Here is a 21,490-nt window from a genome sequence, read left to right as displayed (position 1 = left end):
GGAGGACCTTCAAAGGCACCAGAAAATTCACACTGGAGAGAAACCCTACAGATGTGATCAGTGTGGACAACACTTCTCTAGAATGGCACACCTTAAAACACACCAGAGAATTCATACTGGAGAGAAACCCTATGGATGTGATAATTGTGGACAACACTTCTCTCAAATGTCCAGCCTTAAAACCCACCATAGAATTCACACTGGGGAGAAACCCAAATAATGATGAGGTGTGTGGAAAAGCTGTTAGTAATTCAAATAATTTAGACTTTCACAAGGTTGTACACACTGGATTTAAACTGTTGACTCTTGTGTTAGAATTTTACTAGTTTGAGCCACTGGAAATGTCCTGGCCGCACACATATTAATCCACATTACAACCAAGTGTAACATGTTGATCCATATGGTATTTTTTAAACAATTGTTTAAGGCTAAACTGTTTAACATTACATGTATGCTGATTCTAGATTAATATGATGGTGATGATGGTTAAGTAAACTTAACTACTATTTGAACAGACCTTTATTTTTAGTACTACTCCTCATTCACTGAGTCAATAGTTTCCAGCCAGTTAGACCAAATGTAGGCTACTGTCTTCTGCCATGTTACAGATTCCCCAGATTTGCTGTAGTTTACATTTAGACGATTTTAGTTGTATGTCATTAAATGTTCGGATTAATTGAAAATGGAGGACCCTGATGTAAACATTGTTTTTGTTTATTTTTCCTCGTATCAGTGTTTTTTGTATTGTATTGTATTGTATTTTGAATCAATCGTTTGTTTGTGCTTTATAAAAATATAGAATACAATATTGTTTTGTGTTACTCAACACTAAAACAAACTGCCATTATATTCAAAATGCTATTATGAAAGGTTGTTTTTTCTTCCCGTTTTATTTTTCTTAGAATTAAAATGTACAAGCTTGATCTATAGGCTATAGTGACACATTATGTTAAACAAATCAACTTAAAAAATGGGGTCCTCACAAAAGTCTGAGTAGATGTTAAAATCCCCCAAATATGTTTGAAAGTGAAACATCCCTTTAAACATGCAGTCTTTGTTCAGTACCAGGAGTCTGCCCTTCGCACAATCTCTTTGGTAAACAGAAATAAATGTACATGTGGGTTACAAATGTCATCCTAAAGGAGAGAGAACCCTGCAAAGATTTATCAGCTTGTGTTTTAGTTCAATTTCTTCCAGTTTCCCTTACAGTTTCACTTATATTCTGTATGTATCCTATATGAGTTATACGACTGACTGGATATGGAGACATGGGAAGACCTGTTACAAACAATAATTATATCAATGATTACTAGAGCTATTTTAACTACATATATCCCTTACAACACCTTTAATATTTCACAAAGGGTAATATTAAGTTCTGTGTGATAGACCTATTTCTGTAGTTCTGCTGAAACGCCGAGTCAAAGAGGTGTAAAATGTTCTCAGTTCATCCATAATGTGATCATTAACAGGTGATCTGTCCAATGCCAGACAACCGTATACATGGAACAAACTGATGCTCTACATGTCTACATGGAACAAACTGATGCTGCTCAGAGCAGCATCAGTTTGTTCCATGTAGACATGTAGAGCAGCCTGCTCTACATGTCTACATGGAACAAACTGATTCTGCTCTACATGTCTACATGGAACAAACTGATGCTCTACATGTCTACATGGAACAAACTGATGCTTCACATGTCTACATGGAACAAACTGTGCTCTACATGTCTACATGGAACAAACTGATGCTCTACATGTCTACATGGAACAAACTGATGCTTCACATGTCTACATGGAACAAACTGATGCTGCTCTACATGTCTACATGGAACAAACTGTGCTCTACATGTCTACATGGAACAAACTGATGCTCTACATGTCTACATGGTACAAACTGATGCTCTACATGTCTACATGGAACAAACTGATGCTCTACATGTCTACATGGTACAAACTGATGCTTCACATGTCTACATGGAACAAACTGATGCTGCTCTACATGTCTACATGGAACAAACTGTGCTCTACATGTCTACATGGAACAAACTGATGCTCTACATGTCTACATGGTACAAACTGATGCTCTACATGTCTACATGGAACAAACTGATGCTCTACATGTCTACATGGTACAAACTGATGCTTCACATGTCTACATGGAACAAACTGATGCTCTACATGTCTACATGGAACAAACTGATGCTCTACATGTTTACATGGAACAAACTGATGCTTCACATGTCTACATGGAACAAACTGATGCTCTACATGTCTACATGGAACAAACTGATGCTTCACATGTCTACATGGAACAAACTGTGCTCTACATGTCTACATGGAACAAACTGATGCTCTACATGTCTACATGGAACAAACTGATGCTCTACATGTCTACATGGAACAAACTGATGCTCTACATGTCTACATGGAACAAACTGATGCTTCACATGTCTACATGGTACAAACTGATGCTCTACATGTCTACATGGAACAAACTGATGCTTCACATGTCTACATGGAACAAACTGATTCTGCTCTACTTGTCTACATGGAACAAACTGATTCTGCTCTACATGTCTACATGGAACAAACTGATGCTCCACATGTCTACTCTACAGGGAACAAACTGGTCTACACATCCTCAGACCAGATGTGAGATCTGAGCGGGCAGCACGCTCAAGTCATGTAGGACGGTTAAAAAAGTCGTCCCCCCCCCCCACCTTGGTAGCCACAGAAACGGCTCTGCTGTGACTGATGTGATGTGACGGCACATTTCAATTAATTTGTATTCCTCATACAGAGATGCAATTGCCTGGCCCTGTATGTCAAATGGTCAAATAAATATTTGATTAAGGAAGAAAAAACTTGATCGATAAGGTTCATTTATCAATTAATTCATTAATTCACGTCCCTAGTCACGACTCACGATACAATGATAAATGCAGACAATTGCGGTGATCTCGCTGTACTCCATGTTACTTGTACATCTATCTATAAATGCACCAAATCTCTGTGTGTACGTACGTGAGTACGTACATCTGTAATCTCTGTAATCTGTAGGTTTAGGGCAAAACTAGCTAAAAAGAAGCGTTACAAAACTTTGTTTGTGCCAACTGCTGTGGACATTTTAAATAAGAAAATGTTTAAATAGTTCACCTAACACCCACTGTTCATGATCACTGTTGCTGTGTTTATGTGAATGCATTTTATATAGTATTTTAATGTGTGTAATCTGTGTAGTTTATGTAATGTTTTATTGTTGTAACTGACTGCTGGTGTGCCAAAGACAAATTTCCATTTGATGTAAATTTTATGGACAATAAAGTTTTCCTTATCCTTAATCCACGTAACTCGAGAACTGTTCGCCCCACCGACTTCAAATTCAACACACAGGTTCCACACCTCCACAGGGAGTGCAGTGTCCGGTGTCAGATAGCTGGTTGTCCAGAACCACCCCCAAAGTCCTCTAGTCTAAATAAATGTAGGAACTCCATGGTACGTACACATCTAAATGTAGGAACGCCATGGTACTTACATCTCGACCAATGAGGTCTTCTTTGTTCTCGATGATGCCCCAGGGAGCCATGCCGATGGCCCACACCTTACCTCTAGACTTAGAGGAGTGGTCCTTCAACGCATCACCCACGTGACGAATCACTCCTAAGAGCCAATCAAAGAAAAGTGTTAGACAAATCACTCCTAACAGTCAATGGCCCGGTTTCCCAAACGACACCTGGTGTTGCACATGCTCAGTTGCCCTCTAGGCCGCACATGAAGCCTGTGTGCGGCCTAATTGGCAGCCAATCAAACACTATGTCCTTTTTTGGGAAACACTGTCAAACACAACAACATAGAAATAAACAACCTAGACTAGACTAGAGCACAGCCATACCTGTCCTCATTGCGCACGTACGTAAGGCCTCCTGCATGAATACACAAACCTGTTTCCCTAAAGCCTCTTTAGCCTACACACACCTGTCAACATGTGGCAGTATTAAAACTATTTGCAGAGAAATGTGTGGTGCGAGTGGTGACTTTCTTCATCTCATTTCCACATAAAAACTTTGAAATTAAGGCCTACTTCAGCATCAAAGAAATTAAATTGAATTACATTTTTTTAAGAGTGAAGAGAGCCTACTGTCAGCTGTCCAGCAGTCCAAATATTATTAAATTAAATTTCAGAATGGTAGACCTGAGGCCTGAGGCCTACCATTGCGTGGCACATCTATGCACGGAATGTCTATGTTCACACCTGCCTGTAGGAAAGAAAATCACAGTCGAGTGAAGTGAGGGGTGCCTGGTAATGTTGAAAAGAAGCATCATTATGACTTTTAGAAGCAATTGAGCATCATTGCAGATTCACTGCCACACTATATATATGTTGACATGAATGCAGTGCGTTATTATTGTATAAAGACAATCAGTCACAAGATGTATATTGGCCAGATGACGTCTTACGTCGTCACGTCAGTGCCCTAAACAAACATTAAAAATCCATAGACTTGGCTGCCACATGACGTAATTTCAAAAGCCAGGCATTGGAAACACACCTACCTATGATGTCACTGAGCATCCTGAAGCTATACCCAAGGACCCACCCACCTCAGACATCAGCAACATTATGAAAATCACATGAACATGAAAATCACCCGGGTTTAGTGTTCTAGGGTTACTAATGTCTAAACCTACCAGTACTGACTCCTCATTAATGTACTAATACATTAGACCTACAGTACCAGTACTGACTCCTCCAGTAAGGAGCCAAGCTCCCGTGCAGCAGTTTTAATCAGTCCCCTCCCAAACACCTGCTGCATTAATGTACTAATGCATGAATGTACTAATACATTCATAATGTGTAAACCTACCAGTACTGACTCCTCCAGTGAAGATCCATGCTCCCGTGGTAACAGCAGCTTTAATCAGCCCCCTGCCAAACACCTGCTTGATCTTGGGCTGCAGCTCAAAGTTCTGCAGGCCTCCGTGGACGCTGATGAGCAGGGTTGGTAGTTCCAGTCCCCACTCCTTCACCATGAGGTGCAGCAGGTTGTCTGGCTTGGAGTCGTACGCCAAGCGGATGTACTGAAGGACAAAAGGAGGGAAAAACCATGAGTAGGCGCCGGTGGGGCTAGGAACCTGTTTTAACCCATTCTGGGCGTCCGGGAACCCCTTTTGGTGTTTTAAGCATTATGTTATGCTTTAGCTATTGAAAAATAGCAGATCTACAAGCTCATAGCGCGGCACCGAGTGCCGCGCTATGAGCTTGTAGGTCTTCTATTTTTTTTAAATCGTGAAAATGTGGCGCAAATCTTTGAATATATATTCTTTCAGAGCGAACGTTTTTAACTCAAATCTTTGCTTCTGAGAGGTTCCTGGAATAACATATTTTCAGATGGGGGTCGGTGGCCAATTACATATCAATTTTGGGGGTCCTTGACATGAAATATTGAGCACCACTGATACAGAAACATAGTTATTTCAGAAAGCTCTCAGGATTTAGAAGACATTTTTTAAAATTTCGACGTCAGGCTTAAATGGGTTAAAAAAGAAGCACTGACTTTACTGAATTTACTCATCCTATACCTGGGTCACGTTATTTTCCCCCATTCAGAATTCCCATAGACTTTGCGGCAAATAAGAACTGTGTTCCAAAAATAAACAAGTTATCCTGGCGGTTTGACAGGTTTGTCATCAAATGACGGCGGGAAAACGTTAATGTTACCGCCGCCGAATTAGTTATTTGTTTGTTTGTTTATTTTTGGACCACATTTCTTATATGAGACAATTCTAAGATGACCCAATATTATTCTCCATATAGAGAAATTACTTCCGTGAGACAGGGGATTTGGTACTCTATGAGGAAGTCATTAGAAAAGTGCTGATTGATTGAATACTTAGTTAGAAATTAGTTAGAAATGTCAACACTAAGCACGAGGTACAGTTAGACATTAAGTCTGGATGACATTATAATCAAAAAGAAAAACACAGCAGTGTGACACCTCCTTTTTATGGGACATTCTATCTTTGTGGTCTCCTGAGTCCTGATCAGTGTTAATTCTCACAGCAATTCTTTTCATGTAGTTTTAGTCATAGTCGTTTGAATAATATTCTAAATTCTAAATCTAGAGTTGATTTTGTCAACAAAAATTTATTTTGGTGGGCTTTGATGGTGTCGTAATGGCTCATTTTACAAAGTCAAAGTCGTACGATTTGTCACACACGTTACCGCAGTGAAATCTGTTCTCCGCATTTGACCCATCTCTTGGAGCAGTGAGCCGCAGCCAAGGAGCGGTGAGCTGCAGCCGTGCCGCGCTCGGGAATCATTTGATTATGTAGATTTGACCCCCCAATCCAACCCTTTGATGCTGAGTGTCAAGCAGGGAGGCATTGGGTCCCATTTTTACAGTCGTTGGTGTGATCCGGCCGGGGATCGAACCCCAACAACCTCCCAGTTTCAGGGCGGACACTCTAACCACAAGGCCACTGAGCTGGTCCTTGTAGATCTGCTATTTTCACCCGAGCGCAACCAAACATAAAATGGCTTGTCTTTTAGTTCTACTGGATCTCTAATTCTCCACTAGTCCCTCCCTAACAGTCAATTTGTTGACAAAATTGTTAATATATTTAGTCATAGTTTTAGTCATCATAGCTTAGTTTTAATGTATTTTTCGTCAGTGTAAAAGGTAGTCTACCAACATTTTTACAGTGGACTAAATAAGTACCATAGCCTTGTTGACGTGCCCTCCTCCCTGGAACTCCACGGTGCCGTAGGTATCAGTGGGCGTGGCCTGTGTGTGTTTGGCAACCGACCAGCGCTCAGGGGGGTCGACCACAAGCCCCTCCTCCTTGGAGTCGGGGGGCGGGGTCGCATGCTGCGACACCAGCTGACCACAGCCGCACCTGAAAGAGCACATGATCAAAGTTACCACATTAACCACCAATGATGTCCCATCCCCCACTAATGACGTCCCATTCCCCGCCAATGACATCCCTGGACGTCATCTCAAATCCAACACTTGACATCCCCAGATGTCATTTAAGTTTTTATTATTGAATAAGTTAGATCGCGCTCTTCGATCAACAAAACCGGAAACTTTATACAACCTTAGATTTATGTCATATCACGGTATGTAAATATGTTAATCTCTCCCCCCTAAAGATACAGCATGTCAATAACACAATGTTCAGAAAATATCAGTTTCCATTAGGACAGATTGAACCCCAGCATTGTGAGCTTTTAGATCTGCTATTTTTTGAACAAGAAGAAACTGTACAGTGAAACTGGCATCTGAGTAGTGATATTGATTGATTCCAAATATTCTCAAAGGATTCTGTGGCACCCCGAGACTTGAACCACGGCACCCAGTGTGAGAAACCCTGGTATAATGTACCGTATACCGTAGGTCTAAGGTGGGACGGACAGAGGTATAATGTACAGTAGGTCTAAGGTGGGATGGACAGAGGTATAATGTACAGTAGGTCTAGGGTGGGATGGACAGAGGTATAATGTACAGTAGGTCTAGGGTGGGATGGACAGAGGTATAATGTACAGTAGGTCTAAGGTGGGATGGACAGAGGTATAATGTACAGTAGGTCTAAGGTGGGATGGACAGAGGTATAATGTACAGTAGGTCTAAGGTGGGATGGACAGAGGTATAATGTACAGTAGGTCTAGGGTGGGATGGACAGAGGTATAATGTACAGTAGGTCTAGGGTGGGATGGACAGAGGTATAATGTACAGTAGGTCTAGGGTGGGATGGACAGAGGTATAATGTACAGTAGGTCTAGGGTGGGATGGACAGAGGTATAATGTACAGTAGGTCTAAGGTGGGATGGACAGAGGTATAATGTACAGTAGGTCTAAGGTGAGATGGACAGAGGTATAATGTACAGTAGGTCTAAGGTGGGATGGACAGAGGTATAATGTACAGTAGGTCTAAGGTGGGATGGACAGAGGTATAATGTACAGTAGGTCTAGGGTGGGATGGACAGAGGTATAATGTACAGTAGGTCTAGGGTGGGATGGACAGAGGTATAATGTACAGTAGGTCTAAGGTGGGATGGACAGAGGTATAATGTACAGTAGGTCTAGGGTGGGATGGACAGAGGTATAATGTACAGTAGGTCTAAGGTGGGATGGACAGAGGTATAATGTACAGTAGGTCTATAGGGTGGGATGGACAGAGGTATAATGTACAGTAGGTTTAAGGTGGGATGGACAGAGGTATAATGTACAGTAGGCCTAAGGTGGGATGGACAGAGGTATAATGTACAGTAGGCCTAAGGTGGGATGGACAGAGGTATAATGTACAGTAGGTCTAAGGTGGGATGGACAGAGGTATAATGTACAGTAGGTCTAGGGTGGGATGGACAGAGGTATTATGTACAGTAGGTCTAGGGTGGGATGGACAGAGGTATAATGTACAGTAGGTCTAAGGTGGGATGGACAGAGGTATAATGTACAGTAGGTCTAAGGTTGGATGGACAGAGGTATAATGTACAGTAGGTCTAAGGTTGGATGGACAGAGGTATAATGTACAGTAGGTCTAAGGTGGGATGGACAGAGGTATAATGTACAGTAGGTCTAAGGTGGGATGGACAGAGGTATAATGTACAGTAGGTCTAAGGTTGGATGGACAGAGGTATAATGTACAGTAGGTCTAAGGTGGGATGGACAGAGGTATAATGTACAGTAGGTCTAGGGTGGGATGGACAGAGGTATAATGTACAGTAGGTCTAGGGTGGGATGGACAGAGGTATAATGTACAGTAGGTCTAGGGTGGGATGGACAGAGGTATAATGTACAGTAGGTCTAAGGTGGGATGGACAGAGGTATAATGTACAGTAGGTCTAGGGTGGGATGGACAGAGGTATAATGTACAGTAGGTCTAAGGTGGGATGGACAGAGGTATAATGTACAGTAGGTCTAAGGTGGGATGGACAGAGGTATAATGTACAGTAGGTCTAGGGTGGGATGGACAGAGGTATAATGTACAGTAGGTCTAAGGTGGGATGGACAGAGGTATAATGTACAGTAGGTCTAAGGTGGGATGGACAGAGGTATAATGTACAGTAGGTCTAAGGTGGGATGGACAGAGGTATAATGTACAGTAGGTCTAGGGTGGGATGGACAGAGGTATAATGTACAGTAGGTCTAAGGTGGGATGGACAGAGGTATAATGTACAGTAGGTCTAAGGTGGGATGGACAGAGGTATAATGTACAGTAGGTCTAAGGTGGGATGGACAGAGGTATAATGTACAGTAGGTCTAGGGTGGGATGGACAGAGGTATAATGTACAGTAGGTCTAGGGTGGGATGGACAGAGTACAGCAACTTAGTTGCAATGTGCCCATGGTTTTCAAGATATCTAAGGGTGGAAGTGGCTCAGGGGTAGAGTGGCCGGTAGAGCGGCCCGATCGCGGGCTCCCCCAGAGTTAGTGCCAAAGTGTCCTTGAGCAATGACTCTGAACCCATAATTGCTCCCGATGTGCAGGTTGGTGCCTTGCATGGTTTCCTCCGCCTTCGGTGTGTGAATGTGTGTGGGAATGGGTGAATGCAATGCACAATCTATGTAAAGGTGTATGAATGTGTGTTTGAAATGCGCAATCTATGAAAAGCACCATGGATTAAAGCACTATATATAATTCGTAACCAGGGGACCAGCGCCCATGTATCTACTGTATATAAAAGCCTGATTCATACCCAGGGGACCAAAGCCCTCTAACTACTTCAATAGCAGAGACGCTCATGGGCACAACACCACCAGAGGGATCTCCACTGATCTTGTTCCCCTCAGATTCGGCACAAACATGGCCGGGGATGAAATGCATCATACTATCCTGCCACCAAAATGGGGAACACCCAACCGTGTGTGTGTGTGTGTGTGTGTGTGTGTGTGTGTGTGTGTGTGTGTGTGTGTGTGTGTGTGTGTGTGTGTGTGTGTGTGTGTGTGTGTGTGTGTGTGTGTGTGTGCGTGCGTGCACGCGCTTGTCGTGCATGCGCACTTGTGCATGTGTACCTGCTGGTATCTTTGCCAGGAATAATGTGGACACATTCTCTCTTCTGGAAATTTCTCTCGATCCAGACTCTCTGAATCTGAGGGATAAAATCATTAAAAAAAATGTAACATCATATTAAACATGAATAACACTATTAATTAACACAATGTTGCATTAATTAACATCATATTAAAGCTGTTTTAATATATGAGATGTAATTAATTACACACAACATGTATTTTTATGCAACAATCCTCAGAAAGCAACATGATCCTAATCCCCTGCTTGTGTGTGTGTGTGTGTGTGTGTGTGTGTGTGTGTGTGTGTGTGTGTGTGTGTGTGTGTGTGTGTGTGTGTGTGTGTGTGTGTGTGTGTGTGTGTGTGTGTGTGTGTGTGTGTGTGTGTGTGTGATCCCTCCTTAGTGATTAACCTTTCACTGTGGAGCTCTTTACAACATACATTCACTCTGGATAATAAGGATTAAAATAAGACTATGTATCATTTACTGGATATTAAATATGAAATACTGTCAGAGAGAGAGAGAGAGAGAGAGAGAGAGAGAGAGAGAGAGAGAGAGAGAGAGAGAGAGAGAGAGAGAAATACTGCCTCTATCAGAAAGAGAGAGAGAGAGAGAGAGAGAGAGAGAGAGAGAGAGAGAGAGAGAGAGAGAGAGAGAGAGTGCAGAGATGAATGCAGTGTGCGTTATTGTATAATATACAATAACGCACACTGCATTCATGTCTCGTAACATATAGTGGCAGTGAATGTATACAATGTATATAGTTATTGTATATAAAACAAAACCAGTCACACGATGCATTTATATTGGCCACATGACATCACACGTCGTCAAAGTTTGTTTAACAAACATTAAATGTCCCATCGACTTGGCTGCCACATGAAGTCACGTTTAGAGCGCTAAACAAGGATTAACAGTCCATAGACTTGGCTGCCACATGAAGTCACGTTTAGAGCGCTAAACAAGGATTAACAGTCCATAGACTTGGCTGCCACATGAAGTCATGTTTAGAGCTCTAAACAAGGATTAACAGTCCATAGACTTGGCTCCCACATGAAGTCACGTTTAGAGCTCTAAACAAGGATTAACAGTCCATAGACTTGGCTGCCACATGAAGTCACGTTTAGAGCTCTAAACAAGGATTAACAGTCCATAGACTTGGCTGCCACATGAAGTCACGTTTAGAGCTCTAAACAAGGATTAACAGTCCATAGACTTGGCTCCCACATGAAGTCACGTTTAGAGCGCTAAACAAGGATTAACAGTCCATAGACTTGGCTGCACATGAAGTCACATTTAGAGCTCTAAACAAGGATTAACAGTCCATAGACTTGGCTGCCACATGAAGTCACGTTTAGAGCACTAAACAAGGATTAACAGTCCATAGACTTGGCTGCCACATGACATCATGTCTGAAAGACAGATGTTGGAGGGCCTAGCCTCAAAAACATAAAAGGTACTAGTATAGAGCCCTGAGTCACTCCACTCAGGGTGAGATCTTACCCTCTGAGATCCAGTGGACGTGCTCCGCTTGATGGACGAACGCTTCACTGAGCCACTACTGACCCTCTTCATGTCAGTCAGTCAGTCTGCCAGTCAGTCAGTCAGTCAGTCAGTCAGTCAGTCAGTCAGTCAGTCAGTCAGTCAGTCAGCCAGCCAACCAGCCAGTCAGTCAGTCAGTCAGTCAGTCAGTCAGTCAGCCAGCCAGTCAGTTAGCCAGCCAGCCAGTCAGTCAGCCAGCCAGGCAGCCAGCCAGCCAGCCAGCAAACCAGCCATGTGTGGTATTGTCAGTCCTCAGGTCTCGGCTCTTCAATAACAAGCAGATTCTTGATGAATCCCTCAGTAATTCCAGAACTCCAATCTGTAGATAGAATACAAACACTGTGTGTTCTGATTTACAGTAAAAGCAAACTCTAACATGTGGATGTGGAGAAGAAACCTGTCTACCTATAGATATATCTGTCCGTCTATAGATATCGATCTGTCTATCTGTCTGAACTACCTATATTCAGTCTGTCCAGTTTAACATCCAAACAGTCTCCATTCCTGAACTTATACTGTTCTCTTCATCACAGTATGTGATGTCAACCAGCACAGCTTTAACGTATAGACTCTCTCTCTCTCATCAGGATTAGTGGACATGCGGGTTGTGGTGGAGGTGGGGGGGGGGTCTATCACATGCATATGCATTTGATATTTGCTTTTTTAAATGATTAGTACATTTTCAATTTGGCAGATGTACAACGCACGCACGCACGCACGCACGCACGCACACACGCACACACACACACACACACACACACACACACACACACACACACACACACACACACACACACACACACACACACACACACAATACAACAATACAACAATACATAAACTACAAAAAGTGCACAGGTCTCGGTCAGCAGGTTGTAATTGTGGCCCGACAATGTTTGGAATTAGCCAATCAGGATGGAATATGAAGAATCAAACATCTGTCTTGATCACATGACTATAGAGGTATAATAACCCTGTTCACATTAAGGTCCATTATTTACCACCATTTGATGACATTTAGCCTCTCAGACCCAAAACTAAGAATATGTTATCGTTGGATAAGATTTTGTCCTCAATTCCATGCTGTATTGATGTGGTACCATTAGGAAATAACAGGCAAACGTTGATCAAAATAACAATTATTTTTGTGTAGACTTCTGGTAAATTAATTAAGTAATGCAGATGTTTAACAGAAATGTAACTCTTAAGTGTAAAATGAAGCCAAATGTAAGGGCCCATTTGTTCTTTTCTTTTTGAGAGCTCTCAACGGGCCGGTTTTCAGCTAACCTTAACCTGGAATGAAATCAAATAACATTCAATAGAATGAATATAAAAAGCTGGATATTGGTTATCCATCCTTCCATCCAGCTGAGCCCATTAATCTACAATTTATTAAAATGCTTTATGTACAACCTGCGCGTGCACGCGCGCACACACACACACACTTCCACCACTTGTGAAATACAGATGAGATAATACATGAATACATTGTGAGCTTGTAGAACGACTATTTTCACTATAGCTGTGTGGAAAAGTGGGACGGAAGTAATTAAAAAAACAATAGGCCTATATATATATATATACACATACATACGGTATGTTATGGGCAGCCCAACCTACCCTAAACAATAACTGCACTAATGTATATGTTTGGTGGATTATAATTATAATCCAGCATAAAGGCTTATCCTTCAACTGGACAACTGCATGTGGCTTTCTACAGGTTAACAGATTATATATGCACTAAGGACAGGGTGGTTTGCTCTGTTCAATATCACAATGAAATGCATTTCATTCTGCACTAAATGGAACACAGGTCAAACAGATTAACCTTGGTTACTATTGTACGGACAAGACCAGTGGTAAAAGTACTCACATGCTTTACTTAAGTAAAAGTATCAATACGGCAATGTAGAAATGGTCAAATATACGTAAAGTACCAAAAGTAGAAAGTACTCAGAGAAGATAATTTGTGTAGCAGTGATACATTCACAAAAATAACGATTTTAACTAATATATATATAATATGTATCTATATATATATATATATATATATATATATATATATATATATATATATATATATATATATATATATATAGATACATAGAGCACTGGATGCTCAAACATCATAAAAGGGCAGCATATTATTTTTTGGTGAGACTTTGGTGAGATTTTTTGGTCAAATGTTCTTCTTGATGAGGCCTGGCCACTGGTGTTGGGCAGGCCATTATATAAAGGCCTTTTCCTTTTTCTTTGTACTGTGGTGGGCACTAGATGGAGACATCTCACCCAGGCCCCACACATGTAAAGCGCATTTGAGTATTTAGAAAAATAAATCCCAGACATTATAGAATAGAATGCTTTGGATGGGTGGTAATAGGAGATCTGGAAGTGACTGTACCTGGTGCGTTCTTGAACATGTAGAGTAGGGAATTCACTTCGTCATTTTTACTAGTTGCCTAGTTTACTAGTAGACTAGTTGTTTAACTACCTATTATGTTTATTATTATTATTTTTGGAAATAAATATTTGTACATTTAAAAACTGTGTACATTGGTGACTATAACTATAATCTACTTGATCTTGAGGCCTAGAAAAATCGGGGAAAAAAGCCTATTTTATTTTTTTATCAACTAGTCAACTAGTGCCAACAAGGTCGACTAGTGGATTTACTAGTCGACTAGTTGCTTAATGCCCTAATGTAGAGTAGAAAAAAGTTCAGATGTCATTCTCCCTCGGCTCGTCTCCTCTTTCCTCAACTTGCAGCGCACACACAGGCATCAGTAATACAAAAGCACAAAATAATGTGTGCTAAATCTTATATGACCTTTGTGTGTGGCATTTTTAAGACCTTAAAATGGATGGATTTAAGGGTATAGTACTAGCAAGTAGCAACCCTGGTTAGCTCAGAGGCAATGACCTCTCTCACTCAGTCAGCAGAGGGAGAAAGAGTGCTATCCTTTTAGACCAAGTGTTTGACTGTTGCTATTTACATGTAAGAAAGTATTCAATCTGTATTAAAAGTATTCAGTCTGTTAAAATGAATATCAAATATCCAAATAGGAATCAAGCAACTTAAACCTATTGGGGGTGTTCACAAAGCCAGAGTAGACGATACAATAACCCCAAACATGTTTGAAAGGGAAATCTCTTTTACCCATTAAGACTAGGAAGCATCCATGTAATTTTAGATTTTAACTATAGCACATTGGCTGTAGCGATACTAATATCACTGCGTGCTGCAGTTTTTATCAGACATTAAAAATAAATGAAAAACCATTTTTCCAAAGAATTTCATGAATAAAATGAAAGAAATTCCATAAATGTAACATTTAAGTGGAAGTGAAAACGGCCATTCTACAAGCTGAAGATGAGGCTTGTACTAGATTACATATTTGGGGGGTGCTAGCCCCTCCTATATACAGGTTTAATGTTTGTGTTTAGTTAGTTTATTTTAAAAACGCCATTGACAATGAAGGGAAGATTTACGTCATCTTGTCTAACACAAACATTAAATGCCATTAACTATAAAGAGAATTTAATGTTTGTTTTGACACCGTTTTTTTACAGCACCATATCAACATGAGTTAGACTTTAATATATTAGCGCCCCTCACTTCACAAGGGTGTGATTTTTTTAATCAAATTTCGCTTCCAGGCTAAAAGGTTTGGGAATCACTGACAGTGCAACATCAACAACTGAAGCTTTAATAAAAATACAAAATTGTTTACAGTAAATGAAACATCATCACGTGCATATACAGGCTTTTCAGCTCACCCACACCGATGCTAGGATCCGGGAGAACAACCAAATCCATCCAACATTGAGGAACCAGGAATGGGTTCCATCACATTTCAAAAGCGTTTTTAATCACACTGTCACTGTCAGAGCTAATTATGTGGACTTCATGTCTGACAGATATACAATTACAATACCAGTGGTTCTAAAACCTTCACATTTCAAAGGCCACCATAAGTCTGAGTGACCAAATGGACCCTTACGTACACTCTCAGTTACAGACCTGTAAGGGTCCATTTGGTACACTCTCAAGAGTTACAGACCCTGTAAAGGTTAATTTGTACACTCATAGAGTTACATACCTGTAGGGTCCATTTGTACACTCAGGGACCTGTAAGGGTCCATTTGGTTTATACACTCAAGAGTTACAGACCTGTAAGGGTCCATTTGGTTTGTACACTCATAGTTACAGACCTGTAAGGGTCCATTTGATTTGAACACTCTCAAGAGTTACAGACCTGTAAGGGTCCATTTGGTTTGTACATGTACACTCATAGTTACAGACCTGTAAGGGTCCATTTGATTTGTACACTCAGAGTTACAGACCTGTAAGGGTCCATTTGGAACCCCCTCAAGTAGCCCAGAGGGTCTCTGGCCCTTACTTTGATAACCAGTGAGGTATATAAAGGAATATACAGGAACCATTAAGGAATGTGAATCTTTAAAATCATAAACATCCCGACCCTTAATGATACCAGACAAATTAGAAGCTGTTGTGCATTTTTACCATTTTATTAAAAAGACAAACTTGTAATTAACTCAAAACTTCATCCTATGAAATTACTTTGATATGTGCTATATGAAAAAAGAAAAGTCATGTAATTCCAAGGCCTTGATTGGTGGATTCCATCTGCAGAACGTCTGTTGACGTCATATTTACACACAGCTAGATTCAGCGAAATGACTGTAATAAATAAATTATAGATTATAAACAGTCCTGTACGAAACAAATGATAGACCATAATTATACAGTCTTGTACGAAATAAATGATGGATCATAATAATTATACAGTCCTGTACAAAACAAATGATAGATCATAATAATAGGGAATATGCACAGCAGCCATTTTGGAAAAAACTCTTCCTACCTCCGGGCCGCGAGCATGGAATTCTCTTCTGGTTCGAGTAAATGGTCGCGTCCCACTCCTACTAGTAGCAGGGGATAAAGTACAGTTTCAGACAGCGACAGAGCTGCCCGTCTCAAGCGAACTTGAGCCATGAGAGACACCACAGAGCGTGAGTTGCCGTGTCGAATGTTGCAAAGTTTGTTTATCCGACTCGAACCCCATTCGAGTTGTGAAGGAAAGAATAGTAAATTATGTTCTGGTGAGGGCAAGAGCATTTGCCTCGACTGCCACTCAAAGTTACGCTACTGGCTAATCACAGCGTGTCCTTGCACACGTAAACTGGCCAATCACAGAGAGTCCTTACTCAAACCCGAAGAAGATTCCATGCTCGCTTCCGGGCCCCTTCCCTACTTCCGATGATCATGATACCAATTAAGGCTCGGTTCTATTTAGTGTACAGCGTTTCCCAAACTTTTTAATTTCAAGGACTTCAACACACCTGTGAAGGAAGTCGGAAGAGCCCCAGAAGTAGGAAGAGTTATTTCCAAAATGGAAACGTCCATGCATAGAGACTACAGTCCAGTACAGCAGTGTCTTCATCAGTAGAATCAGCTTCATTCTGTTGCGTTGGAACCCGTGTCTAAAAACAAGCAAAAAAAACCAAACAAACAAAATATGGTTATTTAACTTCCGACGATATAAACACCACATTTCTCAAAAGAAATAAGAGTAGTAGTGGTGCACGGGCCGGCCCGTTGTCCGCAGGTCCTGCGGGTTGACCCGCAGCTAAACGCAGCTCTCTCTCTCTCTCTCTCTATATGAAATTTAGCCTAAATATATTTCTTTATTTTATTGTTTTGAGGTCTCCATCTGATGTCAATAGCCTAGTCCTGGCTAGACAGATAATGACGCCGACCGTTCGGCTGTTGGAGAAGCCATATATACTGTTGACTGTAGCCTACTACAATATGACCTGGAAACAGATGGCATAGCATGGCATTGAACATGAACTTGGATTTTAGACCTGCGATGCTTCCATAAGGGCCCATAGCGTGAGTAGGCCTAACAACAATTGGAACATTATGAACGAAATGCGGCACAGATGTAAATTGTTGGGAAAATGGCCCAGTCCCCCCTCCCCTCTCTCTCTCGAAAGCAATTGAATGGACTGGACTAGCTGGGTGTTGAAAAGCGGGTTATGAATAAAACCAGACTTGCGCATCACTAAAGAGTAGGGTAGAGTACTGAATTTGGTACTTTTAATAGCCATCGAACGCAACGTCGGCAGTGGAGCACCCTTCATTGATTAAAAAGGGAACATTCCCTGCCTTGACATTAGCACACGCCCGATGGAGCAGTGGAGCCCCGGTGTGAGCTGTAGCTCAATCTGGGAACCCATCGGCAAAAAAGGAAAAACAGCCCCCTCTGCTGTTTGTTTCCTTGAATTTGCCTCATTCCCACTATCAACAGATGCGCTGCATTTAGGGTAAGGGAAAATGAGCCCTGTGGGAACACGGACTCTGGCCGTGCCGGTGTGTGTCTGTGTCCAGCTGATGCTCGTTAATGATATATACATCAAAGCAATTATGTTTCTGCACAAAATTTGTCTCGGACAAAACTTTTCCTTTTGGTCCTAAAAATGACACGTAGAAATGAATTGATTAATCGATCGATAAGGTAAGCAACTAATTGAATTAAGTTGCATCCCTACTCTATTCCAAACATTTCCATACTTTCCATACTTGTGCAGCCAGACAGACAGACAGACAGACAGACAGGTCTTACTTTTTCCATCACAGGCTACGATCTTGACCTTGTCGACCTTGACGAGGTCAGTGACCTCTCTGAACTCCACATCATTGAGCACAAACGTCCAGACATTGTCACAGAATCTGTAGGTGTTGAGAGACCCCTGGAGGACACAATGAGAACTACATGTTATTATATAGAGACTCCTAGAGAACACAATGAGAACTACATGTAATGATCTGTACATTGAAACTACTAGACCTGTGCCCGTTGTTATAGCACTAGTTTTAACCATCTGTCTGTGTCAGTGTTGTGCCCATATGTGTGACTCACTCTCTGAGAATATAATTTCCCAGTAGGATAAGAAAGGTATACAGACACTAAATAGTCTCTGGAAAGCACACTCACATTTATATTTATTTTGTATTTTAGAAATCAGCGAGACCACGCCGCAATGCATCAAGGCTTTTATTGCGTAGATAAATTATGATCGCTGGCCACGGAGAAGGTATTTTTCTTCCGGTTTGAGAGAAAGGAAGTTCTGGTTTGAGGGTTCCGGCTTGATGACTGCAAAGTGCAAACCAGTGACTACAACATAACATGAGATATCATCCGCTCCCGACCGGATCACACTGCAATAGTAACACAGCCAGGCTTTCCTCCGAGGTGGAAAGGATGGTGACACGAGGTTAGGTCAAGCCAGTGAGGAGCGGAAGGGGGAGGGTACTATGACAGACAGACAGATGTCTAATAGGATATTAGGATATTAAACAGTAGAATAGAACGCCTACCCTGAAGTTAAGTTATGCTATGTTACATTTAATATAAAGTTATAGTACATAGTAGGACACTACAGTACTTGTACTCACCCTGAAGTTGACTCGGTTTCGAACCCGGTTGGCCAGAGCTGTGTTGATGGCTTTATCAAACTGTAACAACACCTGTAGAGCTAGTTGAGGTGTGATCTGTTGAGTCTGAAACATAATAATAATAATTATAATAATACCGTAATAATAACTATGGTGTACTCACCATGGTATTACTGTGCTTAACTGACCAGCCAACTAAATGCTGCAATTTTTTTTAATGGAAAAATATGACTCCTAGTCCTAACGTAGTTGAAGTGGGAGTCATAAAATGTCCCTGGGACTCATCTAAAAGACCATTCCTGCATCCCGGGACTCATTACATTGAAAACCTATTCACTGGTCTCTGGAGACCTTTCGAGTCTCATCCAACTCTTAATGAATGTTGATGTGTTGAATATGCTCCGCAATGATAATGCCTCATAAACTGTAGTGATCTTATCGACTCTCTGGGATACTGATACATCTTACCTGGATTACTCTCATTTATCTGCTTATGGATTGACTTCTGCTAAATGTTTCTTTTGTTGTTGTTGGTTGATGTTTGCAGAATTATAGTACATTTCAAGTTCTGTTTTATTATTCCTTTTCGCTCCTGTGAAAAATGTCAGCAGTGTCTATTTGTGATAAAAAAAAACAACAATAAACAATGTTTAAATAAATAAAAAATAATGTTTATAATCATAAATAGTTAATTAATTTATAATAATGCATTCATTTATTTGTGGGTATTTAAATGATACATTAATGAATACAATTATAAGTAGTTCATAAGATAAATAGATGTAAGCAGCAGTCTGTACACTGTACAGGCTAGCAGTGTTAGCTTAGTAGCTAAACAACCTGCACTAGTATTCGAAATAGACCTGCTGCAACTATAAACTTATTTACATAAGGTATTCATTAAAAACACTATTATAGCTGCCACTGTCCATTCATATAAATTAAGGTAGAATAATTTTACAGTGGCCATAAGACGCAGCTAACAGTATAGCTAACCAGCCAACACTGTGTTACGCTGCAATCGGTGAGCCGTCGAACTGGGTGAAGTTTGTCGTCGTTTCACGGCGGGAAGTGCGGGATTCTACGGGTCAACAGTTTTTGTGTAACAAGAACAATGCTAAATGCTAATACGCTGTTTTACCTGGATGAGTTCGTCCAGACTCTCCTGCAGACTGTTTCCTAGGGTGGTGTTTCTGTATAGCTGATAGGCCATCCTCCTGGCGAAGAGTAGTATCAATATAAAAAATACCCTTACCTTTAAATTATTATTTAGTAATAAACAGTTTTAAAGGGTTTATTTCTGTGTGAAAGCGATGATATGAAGCAACACTGTTTGTTGTTCTTCCCGTTCAAAGAGCGCGCAGCCGCAGAAGAATTACGGAACAACACGAGGACCAAAATTAAGTGAGTCGTACGCTCTATGGTCGTACGCGTGAGTCACGTTGCGTATTCAGGGTTGCCAGAATGTTGCGTTCAGTTCAGGGTTGCCAGATGTTGTGAGTGAAACAAGCGGCCATATCTATGAAAACAAACCTAAAATATGAGACTTCACTAGAACAATAGAGTCGGTTAAACTTTATCACTGTGTGTTGTTCTTATGATCATGGATGACTATTTCTATCTATTTGATGTATTACCATGTGTTGTGTTGTGTTCTGTTGTGTTGTTTTGCTTACTCCTAAATCGCTCTGGATTAAGAGCGTCTGCGAAATTACTAAATTGTAAATTAGGAACTGTAATTAATAGTGTAATATTGTGGAACTGTATGCAGGGGTTCTCAACCTTTTCAGGCTGTGACCCTCAAAATAATCTTATATTTTAGCTGACCCCCTGATAAGGTTGATAAATCAATGAAAGACAAATGATGAGGTTGATAAATCAATGAACGACAAATGCACATATAACCAAAATATGTATAATAACTGTTCTGATGGCCTGCACTACATGATATTTAATAGCCAACTTATTTTTTCAATAACCTTTTTTAGCGGTGCAGCCACTCCTATTCACAGCTTTGTGTCTGTCTAGGTGCTGCCACACGGTCGAAAGAGCTGCGCACGTTCTCGGCTGCGCGTAGCTTAAAGCTTGAGTTTTTAGACAGCTGGTGGATGGAAATTAAGCTCCACCTCCGCTGAATTCTTGCGCGACGGCCAGATTCCCGGAAACGCTCTCCTCCGCTCAAGTCTTCCGCGGAGGTGGAGCTTCTTTTCCATCCACCAGCTGTCTAAAAACTCAGAATTTAAGCTGCGCGCAGCTTAAGAAGTGCGCAGCTTAAGACCGTTTTGCGCTATGGTGTGGAGACGGTGACAGTCTAGCTGTTGCCACACTGTCGAAAGAGCTGCGCAAATTCTCGGCTGCGCGCAGCTTAAAGCTTGAGTTTTTAGACAGCTGGTGGATGGAAATTAAGCTCCACCTCCGCGGAATACTTGCGCGACGGCCAGAT

General features: G+C 41.1%; 2 protein-coding genes and 1 long non-coding RNA gene across 3 annotated transcripts in view; 1 reads left to right on the top strand and 2 right to left on the bottom strand.

Annotated features, from left to right (window-relative positions):
• Positions 1-11,594, bottom strand: part of LOC306919682 (transient receptor potential cation channel subfamily M member 1-like) — a gene marked incomplete at its 5' end in the record, with an annotated part of 80,592 nt that extends 68,998 nt beyond the window's left edge. Inside the window, 5 exons of the mRNA XM_079496237.1 lie at positions 3,539-3,663; positions 4,869-5,082; positions 6,723-6,900; positions 10,021-10,097; positions 11,523-11,594. Coding sequence (XP_079352363.1) covers positions 3,539-3,663; positions 4,869-5,082; positions 6,723-6,900; positions 10,021-10,097; positions 11,523-11,594 — 666 coding nt within the window. The remainder of the gene's footprint in view (positions 1-3,538; positions 3,664-4,868; positions 5,083-6,722; positions 6,901-10,020; positions 10,098-11,522) is intronic.
• A 3,667-nt stretch (positions 11,595-15,261) lies between these two features.
• Positions 15,262-16,424, top strand: LOC306920523. Its single transcript, XR_013789668.1, has 2 exons — positions 15,262-15,811; positions 15,901-16,424. It is a non-coding gene; the product is annotated as an uncharacterized lncRNA (long non-coding RNA).
• gtf2a2 (general transcription factor IIA, 2) lies at positions 16,074-20,481 on the bottom strand. Its single transcript, XM_079497323.1, has 4 exons — positions 20,189-20,481; positions 19,048-19,152; positions 18,215-18,341; positions 16,074-17,069 (listed from the first exon to the last, which is right to left on the bottom strand). Exons 1-4 carry the CDS (start codon positions 20,258-20,260, stop codon positions 17,044-17,046), a joined length of 330 nt encoding a protein of 109 aa, XP_079353449.1. The 5' UTR covers positions 20,261-20,481; the 3' UTR covers positions 16,074-17,043.
• Positions 20,482-21,490: the final 1,009 nt, after the last annotated feature.

Source organism: Electrona antarctica (assembly GCF_951216825.1).
Source record: "Electrona antarctica genome assembly, chromosome: 3".
NCBI lineage: Eukaryota > Metazoa > Chordata > Actinopteri > Myctophiformes > Myctophidae > Electrona > Electrona antarctica.
The sequence above is the reverse complement of the archived record's forward strand: the minus strand, read 5'-3'. Positions and strand labels throughout refer to the sequence as shown.

Excerpts from the sequence above, each read along its gene's own strand:
- gtf2a2 (XM_079497323.1), bottom strand. The coding sequence starts at position 20,260 with ATGGCCTATCAGCTATACAGAAACACCACCCTAGGAAACAGTCTGCAG. Across the intron at positions 19,153-20,188 it reads GTCTGGACGAACTCATCCAG|ACTCAACAGATCACACCTCA; the intron begins GTAAAACAGCGT and ends ATTATGTTTCAG. Across the intron at positions 18,342-19,047 it reads GAAACCGAGTCAACTTCAGG|GGGTCTCTCAACACCTACAG; the intron begins GTGAGTACAAGT and ends TGTGTCCTCCAG.